The sequence below is a fragment of the Acanthaster planci genome, linkage group LG04 (assembly GCF_054643075.1).
Source record: "Acanthaster planci isolate LZ-2023a linkage group LG04, COTS_SCS, whole genome shotgun sequence".
Classification (NCBI taxonomy): domain Eukaryota; kingdom Metazoa; phylum Echinodermata; class Asteroidea; order Valvatida; family Acanthasteridae; genus Acanthaster; species Acanthaster planci.
This window is the reverse complement of record NC_141780.1, coordinates 13,361,554-13,386,981: the sequence shown is the minus strand read 5'-3', so window position 1 is coordinate 13,386,981 and position 25,428 is coordinate 13,361,554. Positions and strand designations below refer to the sequence as shown.

General features: G+C 41.9%; 1 protein-coding gene across 6 annotated transcripts; it reads left to right on the top strand.

The window, feature by feature from the left end:
- Positions 1-45: 45 nt before the first annotated feature.
- LOC110985635 (uncharacterized) lies at positions 46-23,602 on the top strand. 6 transcript variants are annotated; one of them, XM_087135968.1, is made up of 15 exons: positions 63-167; positions 816-978; positions 1,313-1,387; positions 3,984-4,040; positions 4,526-4,786; positions 5,621-5,681; positions 8,676-9,387; positions 9,985-10,188; positions 11,312-11,396; positions 12,039-12,269; positions 13,402-13,531; positions 14,404-14,601; positions 15,962-16,190; positions 17,570-17,608; positions 20,457-23,602. In XM_087135968.1, exons 4-15 carry the CDS (start codon positions 4,007-4,009, stop codon positions 20,523-20,525), a joined length of 2,253 nt encoding a protein of 750 aa, XP_086992094.1. In that variant the 5' UTR covers positions 63-167; positions 816-978; positions 1,313-1,387; positions 3,984-4,006; the 3' UTR covers positions 20,526-23,602. The 6 variants fall into 6 exon arrangements, with proteins under 6 accessions (XP_022102480.2, XP_022102476.2, XP_086992094.1 ...); XM_087135969.1 differs by lacking the exon at positions 1,313-1,387; XM_087135967.1 differs by lacking the exon at positions 816-978 and having other exon boundaries at positions 66-167.
- The last annotated feature ends 1,826 nt before the right edge of the window (positions 23,603-25,428 follow it).

Genomic DNA, 25,428 nt, shown 5'->3' with positions numbered 1-25,428 from the left:
AAAGATTCTGGAATATCGATACTCCCTACCTCGTAAAATGGACTGGCACTGACTTACCAATCATATGCCAATACAAACATCACATGGTAACTTAAATCCCGAGTCGGGCAGTTTTAAACAGAGTCGAGTTGAGTCCTGAACGTACAGTACTGAGCTGGTGGTTTTGGGTGAGAAATTTTTGGAGGTCCTGGGATCCTTTGGGGCTTTAGATGAGTGTATTGAGCTTTCTTTTAGTCAATATTATCACATTCCGTCACATATACCGTATGTCATGTATATAGGCCCTAGCTGGAAACTAATAGTAGTGGGGCCTAGTCTTTGGCCAGGGATTTTCGGAAAGTTCTTCATTGCTTCGTATGATCACTCAGTGTCAGTCTGTCCAGTATCTGTCCATTTATTCACGTACAAACACCATACTTAACTTATTCCCGTCCGAATTGTGTTGTGGATCCCAAATCCCAGAGCAGTATTCAAGTTTCGGTCTGATCAGCGATTTATATGAAATAGTATAAATTCCTCCAACAAAAAATAACATTTTATTAGCCTTGGCAACAGTCTGATTGATATGTGTTGACCATTTCAAATCACTGCTAAGTTCAACACCTAGGTAGGGATAATGTCTTACCTCCTCGAGGGTGTGGAGACCCATCTTGTATTTCGTAATAACCGGCTTTCTTTTGTGTGTGACTCTCATGCTGAAACATTTGGAAGGATTGAAAGACATTTGCCAGTCTTTTTCGCAGTCAACTAATGCATCAAGGTCTGCTTGAAGTATATCTGATTCTGAGTCCTCAGGTGTTTGCACCCTTTTATAGAGGATGCAGTCGTCTGCAGAAAGTTTAACCTTTGAGTGGACCTTCGCCGGCAGGGGATTTATGCCAGAAAAAGCAAGGGTCCCAAGACAGTACATGTACCTCGGGGAACCCCTGACGTATCTTTAGCTCTTTTTGAAGATACGCCCTCCAGCACAACCTGTCGGTAACGGTTTGTAAGGAAGGATTTGATCCATTTTAATGTGTTGTTCCTGATTCCCATGTGTTGGAGTTTCATCAAGAGACGTTGGTGAGGCACTAAAACAAACGCCTTGCTGAAGTCCATAATAATCAGGTCCGCTTGGCCTTTGTCATCCAAAATCTTTGAAAGGTCATCAACAAGAGCGGATAACTGAGTGTCGTAGGAATGTCCCTTGTGAAATCGTATTGAACGTCAACTAAGATGCGATATTTATCAAAATGATTCATGATAGGATGACGAATATGTTCCAAAATCTTACATGGAATCCATGTCAACGATACCTACCTGTAATTTACAGGCTGACATCTGTCTCCTTTCTTCATGTTCTTGTATACCGGAGTCACATTACATATAGCATCATGCCAAACATCGGGTAGGCATCCAGAATCAAGTGATTTTTAAAAAATCTTGGTTAACACTGGAGCGATTGAAGGACTTTTTTTCAAGATATTGGCAGGAATGGTGTCAAGACCTGAAGCCTTATTTGAATTCATATCTTGTAACAGCTTGAGTCATTGCTCATTGTCAGGTAGTGTCATCTGTTCATCATGCATTTGTCATTTACATGTAAGCCTCATCGCTAATACTGCACAATAGTAGAAAGGCATTGTGGGAAGGAAGAAGGGGCGGCGACAAGGCTTACATGTACCGGTATCCCTGTGCATGTTGGCAATGGCATGGTTGGCTGAGCGATGGGGCCATAATGCTACATCTACATGTATGTAGCCTAATAATGTACATGTAGTTTAAGTGTGGACTACTCTCAGAACTGTCGGGGTTCTTGACGTCCAACACCAAGAGGGCACTTTTTGTGGGGCTTGTACACAGTGACAGTGTGACGTGTGTGATGGTTTTTGTTGAACATTTCGCCTCTTACCGGTACGGCAGTAGGCCAACTGTGAAACTAATCAGACTTAAAATTAAGGATGTGGCAAATATACCGTTACTTTGAGAACTCTAACTCACTAACAGTTGCTCTACGGAGTATCACAGAGTTAGTGACTCAGAGTTCTCGAAATACACATGTACATGTACTAAACCGTCATGCATGTTACACATCTTCCCATGGTAGGCCAACATACATGTAAATTCGCGTACTTCAGTCAGTCATGCCAGTTAGGCATGTAAGGAGGGCAATAAATACTTGTCCTGGTGGTCAACTTGTATGTGTGCCAACTAATATGCCAATGCCGTACTCCAAATTGTACCATTTGCCTGATTAGCACGAAACGTTTGAGCATGAGTGCTATTGTGATGACGTTGCCTTCAGTCCTCAGTGGCGTACATACATGTAACTAGCTGGGGGGGGGAGCACAGGGGGCACGTTCTCCTCCAACAGACACCTGTGCCCCCACACACGTGAAGTCTGAATAACCTCCGTTGACTATGCAATTTACATCTCTTGTCTTGACTAAATTTCAATGTTAAATCTTGATGCTATTCTTTGGAAATGGATCATTTAGTTTTTTAATTTTTAGTTTTCCAGTATTTCTACTCCAGAGTTCAACTAAAACCAACAGTGCGTCACGTTGTAGTGCACGAGTTGATCAGCGCACGAGTTGGTCAACGTACATACATTGGTTGTTGTACATGTACGAGTTGATTGGTTTACGAGTTGGCACAAGTACAAGTCGACCTGTACCCAGGGCAATGATAGTATTATGCCCCAACTACATGTACATGTACAGCATAAGTCCCAACTATAGTTGGAACAGTCCCAACTGTAGTGCTGCAGTTGGGCTGGCCCAACTATTGTTGACCAATGTGGGAATTGTCTTGATTATCCAAGTCAATGTGCCTCACACTTGACACAGTTCATCTAAAATGTAGCACTTCATCTGTTCATCTAGCCCTATGACCGATGACATGACATTTATAAACAATATGACTTTGGTACATCATGCACACAGGACCTCTCTGCTGTAGTTGGGCCAGCCCAAATGTAACACTCTAGTTGGGGCGGGACCAACTACACATGTACCCGGTAGTTGGGACTGATGCTATAGTTGGGGCGTAACAATGGCACTCTCTGCCATGGCCATCATTCATTTCAAAGCCTTCGCAATCATTTTCAGTTGATTTGTCATAACAGCAAACGCATTACATTGTAATGTACAGCATATTTGCATAAATGTACTGTACATGTACATGTATTACATGTATGTACATGTACATGCACCTAACATTAGACCGGTCCATTGTTACATGTAAGTATCAACTACATGTACATGTACAGTACCTTTTAAAAGTTATTTGGCAGTGGATAGTGGACTGTGACTGTGATGCTGTTACACTATAACAAGCACATGTACGTGTACCGTACACATGTACATGTACATACATGTACATGTATGCGTTCGTGTACATGTGTACATGTAGATTAGAGCTGAGTCAGTTCGAAGAATTCACTATTTGAATACACATATTTGACAATTCGATTGAATATCCGGATATTTGGTCACAGCGACAAACCATTTACAAAATCAGTTGCAATAATGCACTCAATTGTAAATTATCATAAATCTCTATAACATGTACATGTACATGTATGTAGGACTACAGATCTCCAGTCTGACTAAGCAAGATTGAAGAGAAGAACAATACTTCTTGCCTTGTTGAAAGTTTCAATTCTTTATACACTTTTTAATGAAAAAATTTACAGTTTGAATCGTAGGATGTATCATTCTGTTACTTTTCATATCAATCTGCTTGAAGCAAGCCTCCATTGTGAAATATTTTCCCATTTAAAACAAGAAAATTCTTCCTTTCCTTTTATCAATTTTGCATTCGAATATTCAAATTCAGAAAATAGTATTCAAATATTTGATAATCGATTGAATAATAGGATATTTGTGACAGCCCTGTGTACATTTTGATGTACTGAGAGCAGTACTGGTCAGACTGACTGGAGATAGAATGTACATGTAATTTCAGTAATCTCAATTTTTCCTACATGTATTCTTATTTAGATCATATTTAACACCACTTCAGCATGGAGTCCCCATCAGGTAGAAACAGTTGTCATGGTAAGTAAACAGAACTATACTGTACATACCCTGGTACATGTAGACTTTTTATTTACACAAAAACAATTTTGGCAGAAGTTACATGTACATGTATGTGTAGTGGGTCCTTTGGGTTTTCGGTTTTGCGGATATTGCTTGGGAAAAGGTAGATACATGGACTGGTACTTGTACATGTAGATTACATGTGCAGTTTTTCATATCATTAAAAATACACCTACATGTACACTGTACATTACTATGTATCAGTTTTAAAACCATGTATAATTTCCCAATTTTACCTTTCTGCATGTTTTAGGAATGGTATACATGTACATGTATTCAAGAGCAAAACACTTTTCAATACATTTAACCCATCTGGATGGACTTCAAAAGTTTTCAAAGAAGAGGAATGCAGACAGCATGTGTATGAAAAGTTCTTTGCAGTAGAATCCCCCTAAATGGTATGTTTTGAAAAATGAGACTTCATTTTCTTTTTTCATCTGTAGAGCCCGAGGTTGGCATTTTGCTAGATCTAGGGTCTCCATTTAATGCTGCAGTACAAGCAAAGGACAATGGTAGCAATACACAAACCGCTGAAGAGGCCTCGGGAGTAGCCATTGAGAACTCAGCTAGTTCACCTGTCACTAATTCAGGGGACATGCAGTCAAGTGGTGAGGATCATCTGCACACCACAGAGATAATGACAGAGAGGTGTAGTCAGGACACACAGAATAGTAATGGATCCACACCATGGACATATTTAGCAGGTAGGAAACCAAACACATGTACATTTATACATGTAAACTGGTATCATTATGTGTAGTTGTGGGATGTTCATGAACATGACCATATGTTACACATGTTGAACAATAGTCATTGAAACACATTCGTCATGAGGAGAGATTTTGTTTCCACAACTCAATTTTTACTTTGCTAACAAAAGCAATTGCCTCTTCCATGCAATAACAGCCTCAGCACCCAAGCCAGTACCTGAAGTACATTTGCACACGTACATGTACATGTAACTTGTGTGGACATCTCATTGTTTCCCTTAAAGGTTCCTACTGGTACATTTACATGTAAGTTGAAAAACTGAGTACTTTGTGCTGCAATTTCAATGGTGACTTGATCACACAGGGGATTCATTCAGCCATTGTATAAATTGATACAAAAGATTTCATTTCATGAAATGAAAAGAATAATTTTATTCAGTGTTAACATGTATTGATTGTCTGTTAGGGTCCATACATGAACATGTGCACTCTTTACCACATGTGCATTCTTTACCACATGTGCACTCTTTACCACATGTGCACTCTTTACCACATGTGTACTCTTTACCACATGTGTACTCTTTACCACATATGCACTCTTTACCACATGTGCACTCTTTACCACATGTGTACTCTTTACCACATGTGTACTCTTTACCACATGTGTACTCTTTACCACATGTGCACTCTTTACCACGTGTACTCTTTGCCACATACATGTATGTACAGTACATGTACCAATAATACTGTAAACTGTCTATTAAAAAGCTACACAACAGATTTATCCTGTCCCTTTTTTTTGTTTTACATACATGTATTTCCTTGAAGATGAACATCTGATCGATAGAGAAAAGTTTGATTTTGACCTGCCAGTGTCTCCAGTGGAGAGGTAAGAATGATGCACGTTCTGAAATCACTTACTTGGACATGGATACATGTACATTATATGTGTGTACCCAAATTTTGTGTGTTTTATTTCATTTTGAAAGACATGCCAGTGGGAATCATTTTCCTGAATTCTTGCAACTAGTTCTATAATTTATTTGTTTTGGGGTTTTTCTTTGTTTTTGCAACCACCAGGCCACGTGCCCCTAAAGTGCAATGCACAGCCCAGGCCTCATTTTTAAATACTTTAATTGATGTTTTTACTTGTACATGTACCTGTATGCTTTGTTTACTTCGTGACGCCATTGGTCATGTTGGTTTGACAAGTTGACAAGTCTGCCCAAAATTGTGATTTTAGGCAATTTCAGCTTTTTAGGTCTTCTGACATTATACAATGCCCTCCACATGATTAGCAAAATGGGCCATTGCTATAGATAACAATTTTCAATGTTTGATGAGAATTGAGAAAGATATGCAAAACCTGAATTTGAAAAATTTATTAACTTTAAACGTAATTTCTGGGAACCCGGTTTTGCAGCTTTCTTGGCAGTAGCCTACATGTACGTGTACCACTAAGTACCGTACAGTTTGGCGGAATAAAGGCAGCCTAATCAATACATATAGAAGGGCTGCGTAGCACCGTGATCAGAATAGTGACAAGAATATAATATAAAATCAGTGCTCTGGAATATTTGATTGCCGAGCTTTCGGTAACTGTGTACCTTCTTCAGGGCAAGCAGATTCAGTTCTGCATGAACGCAGAAAAATCCATGTTCATTCTTCGTGGATGCAGAGTTCCAAGTTCGAAAATGATGCGCTGCTCTAGGTCCTAACGCTGTATGTCGGATCATGCTTTCTGCAGGAGGCAGATGTTTACGTCACCGAGGGTATGTGGCGGCGCACAAAAAATGTGCCGCGCAACTGTGAGACCAGGTGTTTGTTGGCACACACTGCGCAAATGTTCCACGAAGCAATCACAAAGGCGACGCTTGGTCTCTCCGATGTGCAGTTTACCACAGCGACGACATGTAATGCAATAAACCACATTACTTGTAATTCATGTACGTGTATGATCCCCGCGTATTCTGTAGCTAACGCGGGGGCTGACCCGCGCACAGCAGTCTACGCTAAGGTTGACCGCATTAAGACATTGTTGCTAGCTCTGTCCAAGGTTTCATTGACTCTGGTGACCTCCCCCTAACGCAACCAAACTGGTCATTCCCAACTCACGCATGGCAGTCTTCTACTTGCTACCCAAAATTTACAAATTCGGAAATCCAGGCCGCCCCATTGTGTCTGCTTGTAGTTGCCCCACTGAATTGGTGTCCAACTTCCTTGACACCATTCTAACACCCATTGTCAAAACGTTCCCCAGCTACATGTACATGTATGTCAAGAATACTAATCACGCTCTGCATCTGTTCGACGAATTTGAGTTCCCAGGTTCATCCAACTTTCTTTTCACCATGGATGTGAAATCGCTCTCCACATCCATTCCCCACGTGGGTGGTTTGGCTGCGCTCAAACACTACCTACATGTAGATCTCCGCCAGACTCAGGATCCTCCCACCACTCTGCTCCATCTGGCTGAATTGGTGCTCACGTTGAACAACTTTGCATTCAACAGTGAGCACTACATTCAGATCAGTGGTGTGGCTATGGGCGCGTGGATGGGACCAAGTTATGCCTGTCTGTTTGTTGGCCACAACGATGAACAGATGCTGACTCAGTATCAGGGCGTGCAGCCGTTAATGTACCGGCGATACATCGATTATATTGTTGGTGCTATCACCGGTACGTGTGATGACGTTGAGAATTTCTTAGCATTTGCGGATGCTTTTCACCCAACACTGTGCTACACATCTGATGTGTTGCAACACTCTGTTACCTTCCTCAACTTGCGCATCCAGATCTGTGCGCGGAAACTTGGCACAACCGTGCATTACAGACCCACAGATTCCCACAGCTACACTGTACATGTACCTGCAGTACCAATCGTCTCACCCCTTCAAGTGCAAGAACTCTCAGTTTCTTAGACTGCATAGGATTTGTAGTAGATGTGGAGTTCTCTGCGCTTGGGAAGGAAATGCTAGGTTTCTTTTATCAGCGCAGTTACCGTCTGGCTATCACAGACGCTTTCTTCAATGCTGCATCTTCAATCCAGTGCGAAACAGCTCTGAAACCCACCGGGGCCAAGTAACATGATCTCGTCCCCCTCATACTCACATACATGTACCACCCTCGAAATATCTCGGTATGTAATGTTCTTCTCAAACATTTTCGTACACACGGAAATAATGTGGCCACAGCTTCGATTTTTCACCAAACCCCCAATTGGCACATTTAGGCGTGATCGTTCTGTCAGAAACATGGTTTTATGTTCCCGGTTGGATTCCGTCCCGCCGTCAAAAGCAGGCAGCCATTCCCCTTGTCGGCGCCCCTGATGTAACACCTGCCCCATCATAGTTAACAGCCCGTCAGTCGTCGGCCCCCACATTAGCTACAGAATACTTGGGGATCATACATGCATTACAAGTAATGTGGTTTATTGCAATTTACATGTCGTCGCTGTGGTAAACTGTACAATGGAGAGACCAAACATTGCCTTGGTGACCGCTTCGCGGAACACTTGCGCAGTGTGCGCCAACAAACACCTGGTCTCACTGTTGCGCAGCACTTTTGCGCGCTGCCACATACTTTCAGTGACTGAAGCATCTGCATCCTGCGGAAAGCGACATCCGATGTACAGCCTAAAGAACTAGAGCAGCGCGTCATTTTCAAACTTGGAATGCTGCATCCAGGGGGAATGAACGTGGAGGTTTCTGCGTTTATTCAGAACTGAATCTGCTTGGCGTGAAGAAGGTACATGTACACAGTTACCGAAAGCTCGGCAATCACATATTCCAGAGCACTGATTTTATATTATATTCTTGTCACCAACCTAATTAATCACTGTTTGTACATGTAGCAGTGATGTTTGACTCTCTCTTTTTACTAGTGAAAAGGTTGAAGTGGACGATGAAGATGAGGTGTTCTTTGGCCCAGTTGGTTTCACTGAAGCCTGCATTGCCAAGAAGACTCAACTCCACAGCCAGTCGCCCAATGAGTGCAAGCCAATGAGCCCTCTCAATGTTGAGCAGTACCTGGAACTCTTCCTGGAGGCCAACAAGGTGGCCATGGAGCTGACAAAGGAGAAGAAAAGGGACGCGTCGCAAGGATCTGACGACCAGGGATGCACAGGCAAAGAAACAGGGGCAGTCGATGACTTTTCAAAGAAAACGGAAGAATCCACGGTTGGGGGTGTAGTTGCCGACAGCCAAAAGCAATCAGAACAGTCCACTGGTGCAAAACCCTCCACTGAGGTGTCAGATTGCCATATAGAGAGGGTTGCCGTTGCCAACCTGCCCGGCAAGACCGATGTCAGGAACTTCAAGAGGCTGGTTCGTAAGGACATGCGCAGCCCGCGCCGTGGGACCTACACAATATCGGTCAGCCCAGCAAATACACCCCCACCCCCACATTTGCCGTCGGCTGATGATTGCGTGTCCAAACTGGCCAGGGACAAGCCCCAGACTTTGACTTTCACTGCTGCACAGAGTAATAAACAACTGTCGCTTAAGGCACCAAAGTCCAAGTTGCCCGTGAAAGGAACACAGAGATCCAAACTACCATTGAAGGGTGGACTGAAGAAGCTGGTACCACCTCCTAATGTAAGAAAACAAGCAAATCAGCATGTGTCAAGTACATATAAATGCATGTTAACATGGTACATGCCTGAACATTGTTAATTACTGGTACATGTACAGGTACATGGACCAATAAATAGTCTTTAGCACAGCTACTGTACATGGCTCTATATGCATGTATGGCATGGCAGTACTTTCTTGAAAGAAAGGTCCTTTTTATGAAAACTTCAGTCATCTGCACTTTCTCTGTGGGAATATTTCCATTGAAACAAAGACCAAGCCCCGTGCAGTGGCACGGTCATGGTACATGTACGTGCCAGTACACGTAACATGTACATGTGCGCATGTTCATTACTGTCTCCATAGCTGCAATTTGAAGCTTGCATGAGTACCGTTATGTACATGTACTTGTAATTTCTTCAGGTTTTGCTTGTCAAGGTCTGTATTAATGTTTCACGGATTTCTGTCATTTTCATCTGAAAATGTATTATTTTGTCGTACGTACATGTACCTGTGCAAGAAAATGATCATTACTTTTTTTAGCAGCGCAGCACTTGACAGTCGGCCTAAGCAACAGGAATTCATCCTGTATTTTGTTTGTATGCATACACACATTTGTAGCCGTCAAGTGGTACGAGCACCGACAAACTCCTGCGGAAAAAGCTGAGCAGTCCCCCCAAGCGCAAGCGGCTCAACAGCTGCGAGTCCGAGGACCTGATCTCGGAAGCCAGCAGCAGCTTGGCCTCGGAGACCTCAGACACTCCAAGCCTGTCCCTGGGGCAACCGAAGGGGAAGCGTCCTCAACCTGGGAGCTTTCACACAAAGGTGGGTAAGAAGTGACATACAGTTGAACCTCATTTATAAGATGTCTTTAGGACTTGGCAAATTACCTTGTCATAACAGGAACCTTGTATTAACCACTTCATGCCTGGGCATTTTTCAATGTTGATGATGCTGGGCTGGCATGACTATCGTTTTTTCCGTTTTCAAAAACCTTCAAAAATTCATCATTTCATTTAACGGTCATTTATAGCCGCACGAAGTAATCTTTAGGCACTACTCTAAGTTGACAGGTGACCTTCGTTGACTCCCGAGTATTTCAGCCAGGCCTGCAGCCTTGTAAACAGAGCCCAGATTGTGCGGTGTTGTATAACTGTCTTTTGTTCTTGAACCTGGCTCATTGCACTGCTGACCTCTTTTCAATAGGGGCCAGATTAGCGTGCAGCGGTGCCGTGTGGCTCATCGCTGCGATGGTGGAGCACTTTTGTCCCCGGTGGTAATCCGCTCGCTCTCAATGCCCCAAACCCTGGTATACGGTTTCAAAAGAAGGCTGGATTATCACCACTTTTGAGAGTGAAAAATGTCGGTAATGCCCAGCAGCCTGGTCTTTTGTTCGGAGTACGGTCTTTTGTTACAGGGCCCTGTTTCCTTTGTCCAAGTTCAGAGACCCCGGCCACGCATATAAACCATATGTCTCTGATTCCGGAGTCCTCGGCAGGAAGTGGTTAACAGGAATAAAAACAATGTAAAACAAAGGATTGGGACCTAAAAATGTCCTTGTTATAAGCAGAATCTCGTATTAACAAGGTTCGACTACACTACAATGGGTGTACATGTACCGTACATGTGTCTATCGTCAAAAATTCTGGGAGCAATTGCTATACACACAGGTACTGTACATGTATGTATGTACAGGTAGGCGTTCACTGCATTCAGGGGGCAAGTTGTTTTTGTTAGGGAAATTTGAACCGAGTTGTGGGGACACTTGTGAATCCCCACAACGTTTGTGGTCCCCACAAAATAGGTAAAATATCGAGTGTACATGTATGTCCCCAAAATTCATGTGCATGTGCATTGTTTCTCAAAAAGCAAAGGGTCCTTTTCAAAAGAAATTATTAAACTTGAGTGTTGGCCATCATAACAAATGCTTTGTTTACTAAATTTGCAGGGAACCACTGGGCCCCATCCACCAACCAAAGCTGCAACCTCCTCATCCACTGTTGCGTCCTCCCAGCATAAATCAACAGATAAAGGTAATAAAGATTGCTGAGAAGGGTCTTATTTCTTCATTGCCTTACCCTGCTGAGTGACAGGCGCATGCTTTTGAGTCGTACATGTATTTCCTGATCAATGCATTTTTTGCACGCTGTACAGAATTCATTCATGATCTTCATTAATTTTAAAGCAGTGGTACAAATCTACATGTATATTCTTTGTAAAAATCTGTTATCAAACTTCATGTAACATATTTTCATGGTGCCTGGCCACTTGCGCAACTGTGAATTTACTAAAGTGATGCAAATCCAAAAGTGTTTTTTTCCCGTTATTATTCAGTTTGGTGTACTTGATCACCGTGCGCTCATGTGTACATACAGTGTGTAAATAATTCTAATTCTTTAAACTGGGAAACTTACATATATTCCTCCTAAAATTATTTTAGTCATGCAAAATGTGTGTTTTGCAAGTCACATACTTAACCCAATTGTGTGAAAAGAGATCTTGCATTACACGGTATACAGTAAGCATTTGTGAGAAATGGTGAGAACATGTACCGGTACAGTATTAAACATACTGTATTAGCTGGGTGTCAACACTAAATTGCATGTGTATTTAATTTTGCTTTCTTTTAATAACAAGCATAACAGTAATTTCTTCTGGAATAAATTCCCCTGAAGCTGCAGCAGTGAACAGTGTCAAAGCCCCAGCAGCCAAGCCCAGGCTGCTGCAGCAGGGCCCACTGCAGCGCCGAGTAGTGCAGGCCAGCCGCCAGCTTAAACCGGTCAAGCCCGGTCAGCGTGGGTTCTTGCAGTCAGCCAACAGGCCGCAGCCTGTCAAAGCAGTGGTCGGGTTGGTTAAAGTTCCAAGTGCCAACAAAGATGCTTCAGAAGCCACACCAAAGAAAGCAGGTACATGTTTGTGGTACTCAAGGATGTTAACCACTTCATGCCGAGGTATTTTTCAATGTTGATGATGCTGGGCAAGCATGCCTATCATTTTTTCTGTTTTCAAAATCCTTCAAAACTTCATTTCATTTAACGGTCGTTTATAGCCTCACCAAGTAATCTTTAGGCACAACTCTAAGTTTAATGGTGACCTTCATTGACGCCCGAGTATTTCAGCCAGGTGAGCAGCCTTGTAAACAGAGCCCAGATTGTGCAGTCTTGTATAACTGTCTTTTGTTTTCGAACCTGGCTTAGTGCACTGCTGACCTCTTTTCAATAGGGGCCAGATTAGCGTGCAGTGGTGCTGTGTGGCTCATCGCTGTGGTGGTGGAGCGCTTTTGTCCCCGGTGGCTCTCAATGCCCCAAACCCTGGTATACGGTTTCAAAAGAAGGCTTTTGAGAGTGAAAAGTGTCGGTAATGCCCAGCAGCCTGATCTTTTGTTCGGAGTACGGTCTTTTGTTACAGGGCCCTGTTTCCTTTGTCCGAGTTCGGAGACCCCGGCCACCTATATAAACCATACGTCTCCGATTCCGGAGTCCCCGGCAGAAAGTGGTTAATGTCAGCCTGTGTTTCATATTTTTCTGACATTTAGAGATTTTTATCAAACGCACTGTGTTTTGTACAAGAACAAGTACAATGTTTTATCAAAATTACAATGAGATCTTTTGATGTATTGTATGGCATTGTCACACTTATTAGCTTGTTTCTGACCCAGCGATGGAGCAATACAAGCTGCATCATACACCAACAAAATTAATTTTTATTTGTAGACAGTAAACTCCTTTTATTTCAGAGGAGATAGTTGCTTCTGTTCAGTACTCTTAGTATTATTTTAGCCAAATATTCAGGAAATTATCTTTCACAAGTGGCAATACATACATGTACACGTACATGTACACATGAACTTGCATGTAAATCCCTATGTACATGTACATGTAGGTGGGGAAGAATAAATAATAAAGAGGTAACAAAATAGTGACTGCTTAGAGCAGACCCTGTACAGTGATCTGGACAGGTATTTTAAATACATGTACATGTACAAGTACGATCCAGAATTTATCCCCTTGTAACTTGATCTCTCACTGTTGCTTGCAGGAAACCTTAGGCAGACACCAAGTCGTAAGCTCTGTACTCCAACAGTGAGCACTCCTGTACATCAAGACAAGAAGGTTGTCCCTAAGCGACTCTTGACCAACGAGCAGTCTGCCAGCAAGCCTGCAGCAAGGTAGTGGGTCCTGTACTCTCTCTTTGTCCGTCTCATGCATTCACTCTCTTACACTGTACCTAGTGACTATGATGAATGATGAAACATACGTGGAATATGCAGGCATGCAACTTTTCCTCAGATCAGCTGATTTTTCACACTCATGCCATTGAAAATTGAAAAGCACTGTACAAAGTCTTGTAAAGATTAGAATTTCCTCTTTTTCCCCCCAAAGTCCAAGTGCAGGGCTTGTGTTCCTTCAGCAGGGATTTTCCCCATCTGGAACCATTTGTGATGCCACATACTGTAGCAGAACCGTTTTTAAAGGTGTTACAACATACATAATGAAGCCTGCGTGTAGGTATAAAGAAAGACCGCTGGATCAATAGAATGATCCCTACCGTGGCAGCTTGTACATGTACATGTAGAGACGTCAGAGTAGCACTTGTACGTGTACATTTGTGCAACATTGCACCTGTGTGTATTCATGTTCAAAGGCTTTCTTTTGTTTTATCATCACCAACTGTTTTCCACTCATGCTGTTGCACGCTAAAATTGGTACTTGATTCTACAGTCTTATTTGAAATACACCAGCAGTTGTGAAAGCTGAGTTTAGATAGAGTTGCAACAACTTCAGATTGGAAGCCGTTTGGCTCCAAATTTTGCATGCATTTAAATATGATACTTTGTTATCTCAACATGAAGCAGCGTAGTATACAGGTACGGTAGCTGCCACTTTTCAATGCATGAGTGCAGTGCTACATGTACACTCAACTGCAGTCCATCAACAGCACTGCATCTTACACCATATCATACACATAGCATGTTGCAACTCGATATACAGCTCTGACAGTTGTTCACTGTGCTTTCCTGTCATTTGTTTCTTTCCTCAGATCACTGAGCACTTCCACCATGCCCACCCCACAGTCCAAGTTGATGCCCCCTTCAACCCCGTCCCGCTCTGACTCCAAGGTGGTGCCAGCAAGTGCTAGCTCAATGTGGCGCCGGTCTGGCATCCCGACACCCTCCAGGCGTTCCATTGCGTCTTCCTCGAGACTAAGCTCCACCAGCAGCACCATATCCAACCCCAGGTACATGTCCACACCATACAGGTGAAACTGTAGGCTGAGCATGTGTCAGGTTGTTTGGTCAGACTATAAAAAATTCAGATTTATCAGTTTACCCAAGCCAAAGATTAACAGTTTTAAGACCGTAACAAGTCCAAGTGACAATCATTTGCTAACCACTCACCGATTTTACTTGATTGTAACCTCTGCATAGAATATATCCTGGGTACCGATTAGAATCAACCAGTTGTTGACAACTTCATCCCTCGAACTTGTCCCATGCTGAGAAAGTAAAAGGTCACACAGCGAGCTTCCGGAACCCTCACGTGGTCCGCCTATGGGGATTTTACATTGGGCCTTCCTACATGTATCACGTTCGATAATTTTGGAAGAGTGATTCCAAACTGAAACCCCCCCATAAAACACTCATGTTGGAATTTCACCTGTATTCTCAAGTAATATTTAGGAAAAGTCATCTTGAGATGGGTAAATAACGAATTTCATTAATGACCTTTCACTTCCGGCGGTATTGTACCTAGGTCTCCTTGTTCATGCACGTTTGTTTTCACTCCCTGTGCTTACAAGAAAACGAGATTGTAAAACGTTGCAAAGGTTTACCCACTTGCAATCAATGGGTTCCAGATTCTGTTGAGTTGACATGACATGTTCTTGTCAGCAAAGCCAAGATAAAATATTAGAATCTTTCATAAAAGTAGATTACTGCTTTAAGTTTATTGCTGCATAAATTAAAAAAGTTTGTAAAATATTTTGATCTGTTTTTGTTTTGGCTTCTACATGTACCTACAGACTACCATAAAATTTCCAACTGTAATTGTTCATCTGAGTACGAGACTGCCGCATTGCACTGTTCTTCGTGTATTTTAGATTTCTGGAAGTGATGCGCAATTTTTGGCAGGATTTTTCTTTTTTACGTCGGGTATTGTTCTGTTTCTATAAATTGATATACATGTACACGCACTAGCAAATATTTTCCAAAGCCCTTCCGAGTTGGGATTTTTTAAGAAGTAACTGAACGAAAAAATGTTGTAAATTCTAATGTTTTTGCACATTATTTTTCCTATCCAAGGGTTCCAGAAGCATGCCATCAGGGGTCAACTTTCAGGCTCCGTTTTCTTCCAAGAGGGCTGGATGGGCGTTGCTGAATTCAGCTTCCTCCCCCCCTTCCTATTGTACATTTTCTCTGAGGTCACCGCAGTGCATTGTTTTTATCATGCCAAACCTTCAGGAGTTTTTCATATTGGCATGTACTCAAAGCATGTGTGATGGCGTGAAACTTTACATCAGTGTAAAGTTACCATATCTACTGTGCATTCATGAACAAAAGCAACACCGTTGATCTTGATTCTGTCTGACCTATCCTCAGTCCTGTACAGTTCCGTGCGCTCAGGACATCCACCACCACCTCCAGTCCCTCCGGCTCTCCGCCCCCTCCAAAGCCAGCTCCACCCACAGCCAAAGAGGCCATTATCAAGCTGGACTTGGACTCGTCTCCAGCCTGCACCAAAGAGGTCACTCTATGTGATGGTAGGGCCCCACTGGAGACCAAGACTAACCTGCAGGAAGGAAAGACAAACTCCCCAGTTGTTGGCCTGGTGAGTTTTTTATTTATCCATTACAGGTATAAGTCATTTCTTAAATGGGAGAGTCAGGTTGGGGAAGTGGTTCTTGCCTCGTTGTTTACACTGGAAATTGTTTTTGAATTTCTATCATCTAGTCTGGCTTTTTTGTTTTTGTTTTTTTTTTCAAAATAATGGTTTGTACCTGTAGACTGTAGATTTGTATCTGTTGAATTGTATCTATTGTAATTGTTTAATTTACTGTTTCATTATAAATTACTACAGTTCAACTATTGAGCTGCTAAATACATGTAGTGTTAGCAAAGCCAAATAAATTAATAAATATATTTTCTGCCCTCTAGCGTGTCAAGTAATTTTATTTCTGCTCCATAATACAGTATGGTAGTGTTGGTCACTGCTTTAGTTTTACATTAAGCAGAGGTGAAACGTGAGGCGCAGATTCTAACCAGGGCTTCTGTGTTCACTCTCTAACAAGGGACACAAATGGCGTGTGTAATGCTCAACTTGAATGAAGTAGCAAAACTAGCCAAATAATTCCTGGTCGATTCTACCTGTTCTGCTGATTTTGCAAAGTATGATGAGGTCTTCAGATTTAAGGAATGTGGCTATTCACTACATGTGTGAGATATTTTGGCTAATTGAAAATGGCAGAAATATACCGATACATGTATATGTATATTGTGGTTTGACATGTACATGTAATTGGGACACAGTTACCATGGTAACAGTGTGACACTAAACATTGCCGGTGGCTTGACAGGAAAGAGTTATTACAGAACTTGCTCTAACACATTTGTGAAATGAGAGAATTAATGCTACATGTAAGTCCATTTAAAAACCCCAGTTCTTTCAGAACCCAGCAAAATTAAAATCTATGTTCCGGTACATTTGTTCCACTCTTTTTCTCAAAGTGACGAGTTTATGACCACAAGATTTTTCTCTCAAACGAAAATCTAGTGGAAAAAAAAAGTACACGTGTATATACGTGCACATGCACATTCATGTACATGTAGCTTTTTTCTAAAAGCAGTAGCCTTGTCTTATCAACTCATAATGAAAAACGGAACTTTGCTTCCTTGCATTCTGCTACACAACTCCTTCAATGTGAATCATTGTTTCTACTGTACTTCACGCAGGACCCCTTCAGAAAGGAGGACCCTTAATACCATTGTTACTTAACTCCATTTTTTTCAAACATCAAATGCAGCAATACAGGAGTTGTGACAAGCGGTTACATCATTGAGTTATTTTATACCATGCCATTACAGCTGAGTTCTTACACATGTCCATACTGTGCCAAATGAGTCCCAGGGGCATGGGTTTCTTGCCATGGGAAGAGCTTAAGCTTTACACATTGTACTTCAACTGTGTTATTTTGATTTTTTTCCCTTCAGCTCGTTGATATCATTCCAGATCCAGAAGAAAAGGTACATGTAAGTCAACTTTTCCTATTGTCATGATTGTCCCTAGATAAAAACCAAACAAGAAACTGTTGTGTTTCTGATTAATAGATACAAGAATATCAGTCACAACCACTGCCATTTGTTTGAAAAATTGATTGAAAAAAGTTTAGAGCCTACATGTATGTTTGTGCACATTGCTCTGTATTTTTGTTATTTGCTTTGGTCAGCTTGTTATTGTGTATTTGTACCCACAGTGACAACTGTCCCCTTTCTAATTTTAGGCATTCTATGGTACATGTATCTGCCATCACTCATCCAGCATGTCCAGTGACTACATGTACACAGTGCCAATAATACACGTACATGTACAAGTAGTGCACGTACACGTACAGTATGGTACATTAGTATTATATATTATGTACATGTATTCAATCCTACATGTATGTCATCATTTGTAAATGGTCGCCAATAAGTGAAAACACAAAAAGCTCTGAATTTTTTTGACAAAAATATTAGCCTGGAATGATCGTCAGTTTGGGCCGGCGACCATTTAGACCCGGTTTGAAAAGGACCCCCCCCTAAGCTCGCCCTGTTGCAAAAACCTCTTTCATACCGGCCTGGCTACCGGCCTGGCTACCGGCCTGGCTACCGGCCTGGCTACCGGCCTGGCTACCGGCCTGGCTACCGGCCTGGCTACCGGCCTGGCTACCGGCCTGGCTACCGGCCTGGCTACCGGCCTGGCTACCGGCCTGGCTACCGGCCTGGGAGACTGGACTGGTTGTAGATCTGGAATGTCTCGATCCTAGGGTCTATTGTTTGCAAGCACTGGTGCATGTAATCTACCCCAGAAGGAACCTGCTTGTGGTTTTTAATCCTTCAGCGCTATACAATGTTTTACACTAATCTGCTTAGACCCCTATTCATCTGTGGAAGCATGGGGGGGGGAAGCCTTTCATCAGGGACTTTGAAATGCCCATGTGCAGACAGGCCTGATACCGGCCTGGAGTAGCCTGAATACCGGGCAGGCATTATACAGGGTGGGCTATGGAGGGGGGCCCTTTTCAAACTGGGTCTAAATGGTCGCCGGCCCTAACTGACCATCATTCCAGGCTAATATTTTTGTCTAAAAAATTCAAAGCACCCCCTCCCCTCGAAGAAATGTCTCCCTCCAAATTTTACCTACCTGTGCACTCTAATTATTTGCAGTAAAATGGGAAACAATAATTTTTTTTTGGTGTCAAGCTCACCACTTACTGTGTCCTGCTTTAAGCTTGGTACTTGATGAGTAAAGGGCTTATTTATTATGCCAAAGTCTGATTTTGGGATACTTTTTTGAGTGCTGGTTTTTTAAACGAAACTTGTGGTATTTAGCAAAGGTAAAAACCACTTGTTACAGGACTCCTGGTCCATGCACCACATTGTTTCAATGTTTAAACATTAAAGCAATGTTGTCTGACACCATTTCATGATTACAATGTTGGATCAATTTCAAAACAAAGTCTTGCGACCCGTTTCCCTCATTAAAACGATGTTGTGTGCCCACTTGGATGGGACGAATAAGCTTTGACAAATTCAAACCCTCAACCTTAAATTATGGTCATAGTTATTGTACAAACTTTCTGAGGAGAAAACCAAACCAATATCCCATACAGCTGTATGGAAATTCACATCCATATGCTTTTGAGTGATGTCATTTTTGAAATCAGAAACTATCAGTAAATCAAAGTTACATGTAATATTGTAAGTGGCCTATTTCATGTCATTACACTTGATTATCTGTGTTTTTCAGCCAAATCATAATTTAGATACTGTAGATGTACATGCAGAATTAGTCTTATCTCAATGACAACTTCACTTAATACTACATACTGTAGAGATTTATTTTCTCAAGCAACATGTCTTTCTTGAGAGTTACTTGAAAAAGTAATTTATCAGGGCAAGTTGATGAAAGTGTGATAAACAGAAGGAGTGAACTCAGAATGCAGTACCATCCAGACAACTTGATGAAATAAGTAATCAGTCTGAAAAGACTTGAGGAGCCAACAAGGTTGGCTTAACCAGGTTATCCATCAATTTAATGAAAGCAGACAAGCACTGGGACATTGCCTTTCCACTTGAATTGATCAAAGCAGATCAAATGACAATGGCAGAAGACCTTGCCAACTCTAGTATTACATGAATTTTAATTTGGGGGAGTTGTCTTGTTCATGTATATTGTGCAGTGTACACGTGTATAAAAATATACACCCAGTAGACAGGTAGATAATGCAGAGCACCGTGGAAGTAGAAGATCGAGTACATGTACCGTATACCCTTATACATGTACATGTACATGTGATTTAGCTTATAATACATGTACATGTGATTTAGCTGATAATACATGTACATGTGATTTAGCTTATAATATATGTACATGTGATTTAGCTTATAATACATGTACATGTTCATGTGATTTAGCTTATAATACATGTACATGTTCATGTGATTTAGCTTATAATACATGTACATGTGATTTAGCTTATAATACTTGTACATGTACATGTAGTACGTCTACCGCACATACATGTACGTAGTACTTTCCAGTTTTTGTTACGGTAATCTTTTTTTTTAAGGAATTGAAAGAACCATTGTTGAGAAGATTGGAAGCTTCTGTTATGGATGAATTCGGACAGTCTTTTTTGAAACAAAAAAAATGCCTCTTAGTACAGTGCCAGCGTCCCTGCCCCGGTGACCCACTTCCTGGATGCACTTCGGCAATGTGTAAACTGTACATAATGGTGTTTTAAAGTACAGCACAGCAACTCGGTTGATTCTCTTGCTGCCCTGCTTATTTAAATTTGTTTTGTTTTCTTTTGTTTTTCCTTTTGACATTTTCCAGCTTTCAAAGGATGCTGTCAGTCGTGAAGGCTCTCGTTTGTACAAGGAGAATCTGATCGATCTACTGTAACTGTGGTTCAGTTAATCATTGAGTGCACACAGCTATCAAGCCATCTATCTACTGTACATCAGCTGGTAAAGCAGTTTACCAAGGAGCAAAACAAAAAGTGTTTTGCTTTTTATGTAGGGGCAGCACTTCTTATCAAATTTCTTTTCGAAAAGGGGCATTTTTAGTATGTATAGGCTAAAATTCAATTCCTTTCCTGGTCAGTCTTTGTTCTTTCTCAGCGAGTTGGCAAAGAAAGAAAGCATGGTTACAGGCTGGGTGAACCTTATGAAAAAGTACTGCTTTTCTGACAGTCTAGTGATACTGTAAACAGTAAATTATTTCCCTTAGTGCCACCATGACAGCAATAATCACAGTCAGCAGAAACAATTGTTGTGTCAATGGGAGAAACATGAGGAATAAAAAGTGCAGCCATAGGCAAACGAGTGGAAAAAATATGTTTTCAATCATAAATTAAGAAGATGGAAATGAATTCATAATTGTGCAACAGCCAGATTTCAGGCAAAATTTTAAATTTTTGAACCGCTGTACAAAATGCACATTATTGGCTCTGTGTGCATGTATGTGTATGCTTGATTGTTTAAACATTTCTCATGTGCCTCAGTGAAACTTCGGACAAAAATGTCAGAATGTGTAGCATCCCTGCCTTTGGCCTCATTGCAGTGTTGGTTCTATCCCCATCAATTTTCTCTAATTATTCAATGATGAATGCCTGCGTGGCTCACATGGGCCAACTTTCTCAGTCACACATACCCCTGAACATGCTCTGCTGTTGCTGTCGCAGTCACACAAGTTGCTGCTCAGTGCTGGTTCCATTTTTGGTACATTTAAAGCGTGCGCATGCGACAGTGCACTCTTCTCCCAGCAGTCATTAGATTGTTAAAGGTTCTCTTTTTCAGCGGTTATCATTCATGAACTGTAAAATCTAAGAAGGGGGCAGTGTTGGCGTCACAACAAGAGGATTCCGCCTGTCCACCCAAGATCTTACCTATGCACCCATAGGACAGATTTAGCACATGTATTAAACCTTACAGAGTGTTAGTCCAATCAGAAAGGGTTCAACTAGATCAGCTAATAACAATATGCAAACGGTATGCAAATGTGTGGTAAAACAGAAAAGTGAACACTTTTCAGTGAAAGTGGCATTGGGAAGGAAATGAGACAGAGTGGGTCTGGATAAAAAACAAATGGCTGTAGGAATATATACCAGATGAATATTTCTCTCAAAGCAAAACATTCAGTGGTTATTATAGAAGGGCATAAGAAGTACAGTACCTAGTGCCTTGAAAGGCTCACGGGCTTTCATGGTCCTGCTGGATGGGGAAGCAGGTTCCCATATGTTGTTCATCAACACATTTTAAAGGTTGAAAGCCTTCAATTTGAGTAGGGTACGTGTACTTATATGTACATGTAGCTAAAGCCAGAAACATGCTTGAACATGTAAGATACTGTTTTTGTCACGTTTTAATGTTGTATCGTAAAAAAATCAGGAAAATGTGTAGTTGTTACACAGTCGGGGGGGGGTCTACCTAGCAGCAGTGTCCACGTGTAGGATCGTCTCCCGCGCTCTGACCCAACCAAGCATGACGCTTTAACGTTAATACGTCAACCTTGGAAATGAAAAAATAATTTTTAAACGAGTATATGGAACAAATAAGGAAATTGTGTGTGTGCTTACTTGTCATCCGGTGCCATGTGGTTAAAAAAGCCATCGGAAGGACAATTTCACATTCCTTAATTCATTCCCAAACCTTGTAAAAAGTTCCCAGATTTAGTCTCACCCCTTCCGAATTTTAGCACCCTACCAACAAAACAACCCCACCCCTATGAATCTGGACCATCAGCGCTTGGAGCCAGCCACAATAATGGGTCTTGATGCCCCTTGAAAATTCAGCTGCAAAGAATGAGCAGCAGCCGCCTCCCTGAACTGGTTGCCCAAACAGATTGAATCCAAGGCCCTTTATCGATCACCACAGTTGCCTTGCAAGGTTAACATTCCCCACCACCCGTGTTTTGCCTCAAAAATACGTGCAAAAAGCAGCCTCGATGACCATGCCCCCTGCAGTTGGCCCAATGTCGCCGTTGAAGGTTAGGAAACTGATGTTTTTTTTTTCCGGAAACCTGACAGTGAATTATTTCTTTGGTAAAAATGCATGGTATAGCTTTATTGGTATTCGTATTTACCTGGACTTTAAATACTTTTCTAAGTTCGTTACGTAATGAAAACGTCTTAAAGAGTTTTCTGTATAATTATGTTTATGTAGACTTACAACATACATATATTTCTATGTGACCTAATCTAATAAAGTCGCAAGATGGCATAAAGCTTGTCTTGCACGACGAGAAACTGTTTCACGTATGCACATGCATAATGACCGTAGTAATACAGAATTTCAATCCGACTCATGTAGAGCCAAGGTATATGAAAAAAGTGTGACAAAGTAGCTAACATCAGTTGCATTGGATCAAGTTTTTGTGTTGGGGCTTATATCGAGAATATGAAAATTCAAAAATGCATTTTATATCCATTTGTGTTTACTAAGCAGCTTACAATCTGCACCAAAGTTAATATTTTCCCTTATACACATCTATCTCGGAGAGGTACACAGCTCCCTTTTGAAAACTAAATGTACCGCGCACCATCATTGTAACATGTAGGCATACTCTGCTTGTATTATAGGTGTTGGCCGTTATTTTGTAATTAAAAACCTTTCAAATCAAGTGAATCTATACACTAAATGCAAACCTGCATATAAGTCTCGATTATTAACATGGTGTAGGCCTATATACACAGTTTTCATTAATCGTTTGAACCAGTAAAACTAATTAAAAAGTGTTGTCTTGTATTTGAGCGGACGTTGGATATATCATTTAAAAGGTTACATATTAGAAACTAATCTGGTATACGCATTTCCGGGTTGGAGAAACGTTCTCTTCGTTTCTCGTTCAGAAAGGTACTCCTGTCTGTGGATTTTTGACAAACTTAGTTATTATTTTGCATAGCAGATGTTTGAACAGAGGTTTGTGTGCATTCTATAGAAAGCCAAGGGTACACTTTGAATAAACCAGCGTGCTAAGGACTTGTGCTAGTGGTTTGCTTGACGTCTTATAGAGTATGGGCTTACTGTTGTTGGATGCTTTTAGATGTTACTACTGAGAGAAACCAAGACTGCGATTCCTACCAAAACATGTATGGACATAACCATGGATTTATCTGAACCATTTCTGGGATCAGTCACATCGGTCTTGATTGGGCTGTGTTGATTCGTCGGTGCCTGAGTGACGCCGCCATCACCTCTAAGTATATGGCTGTCATTTCTCCCTCCAACAGGGCCGTCTGAGTTCCCGTCCCCGGTTGCATCAGTTTTGGGACAGCCCGGACTTCTGGAGTCCTTGCCGGCCCCATATGTCGCTACCAGGTATTCAAGTTTTGCCGCATCGGGAGAAAACTGCGCCTCCTCCCGGTTGACTTCATCCGGCATGAAATCACCACTCCCAGCACTCTTTCTCAGGAACACTAAATACACCCTTTCCTCAGACAGCACTGTCTTGGCGCAGCTCATGGTAAAGTTGACCGGAGTAACGGTGATGGAGCTCGCAATGCCTGCGTCGTTTGTTGGGGTTTTGTACACACACTGGACATCAATTGCTGCTGTGAAGCCCAGGGACATCGGCGGGTCCCCCTCCTCCGGCATCGGGGTCAACCCTACTACCCGTCCCAAAATGATGAAATCCGCTTCCTGCGATCGTGTCTGAAAATCCTGAGCCTGCCAGTCTGGTGGATTCATGCAACCTGCCACCAAGCCGGCCATGAGGACCAGTTGAAATGACACGTCATTAACAAGGATAAAATGCATTTTACTCTTAAATGTTCACTCAAAAAAATATCAGCAAAAAGTGAAGGAAAACTCCAGCATCGGTGTATCGTGTACAGCAGTACTACCAGAGCCTGGCAGTATGCCCCCATCAACTACCTTCAAAGAAAAGCGTCAGTTTCTGCCTGTGAAACAATCACAACCCAAAGCACGAGTTTCAAGGATATCCCCCTTCAGTGGTGGCTTCAGTCGAAAGGTCATCTGCCATGCGGGATTACTTCTGGCTTGATTACGCGACTGCCACTGATGAGTTAAACTAGTGGGATCGGACAGCGTTACCTGTGCCGCAATTTTCGACACAGCACCACCCTCTGTGACCCTGTATGACGACTGACAGCTGACGGAAACAACTGTCACGCCATCACTTGGGCCTAGAACATAATTTTAAAAAGAACTGCTGAACTTAACGAGCAGTGACTAGGCCTATATAGGACGGAAGCTCAACACAATTCCGTTATCTTGCATCTAATTAACGGCCTCAAATATTTACAGTGGGATCGTAATGATGACGGCGTGGCCAAAACCCGGCCCTGTGATGAAGCGTCTCGTCGAGCGGGAGCATGTTGGGAGCGGCTAGGTTGTGTGATGTTTGACAGGCAAATACTGATACTAAGATCCCTCGATAGGCTTCCAGCCTTGCAAACATAAAATCCGGCAGTTGTGGTGGAAGGGCGAGCGCGAAAGCTTTCATGAAACGCACACGTATCAACCCACCGATACATACATGTGACGACGAAAAAGAAAACAAAAACAAACGGAACATTTCAGACGATCACATTGCAACTGCAGTTGTATTGAGTGAGTGTACTTCATTCGTACTTCATAAGATAGTCTTCTTGTCAGACATTATTTTGATGAGAATAACGAGTAGAAATCTTGGTACACAGATACATGTAAATTAATTGATTAACGGATATCTACATTGGAAACACAATCTTTCGAAGCTGAATAAATTAAAAAACGGAATAAACTTTCGATGCTTACACTTGAAGTCCGTGAATCCTTTTCGTCAAAACGGTACAGCTTCGTTT

Coding starts and splice junctions, on each gene's coding strand:
- LOC110985635 (XM_022246784.2), top strand. CDS start 4,007: ATGGAGTCCCCATCAGGTAGAAACAGTTGTCATG. Junction 4,787..5,620: donor ACCATGGACATATTTAGCAG/GTAGGAAACCAA, acceptor ATTTCCTTGAAG/ATGAACATCTGATCGATAGA. Junction 13,532..14,403: donor GCCAGCAAGCCTGCAGCAAG/GTAGTGGGTCCT, acceptor TTCTTTCCTCAG/ATCACTGAGCACTTCCACCA.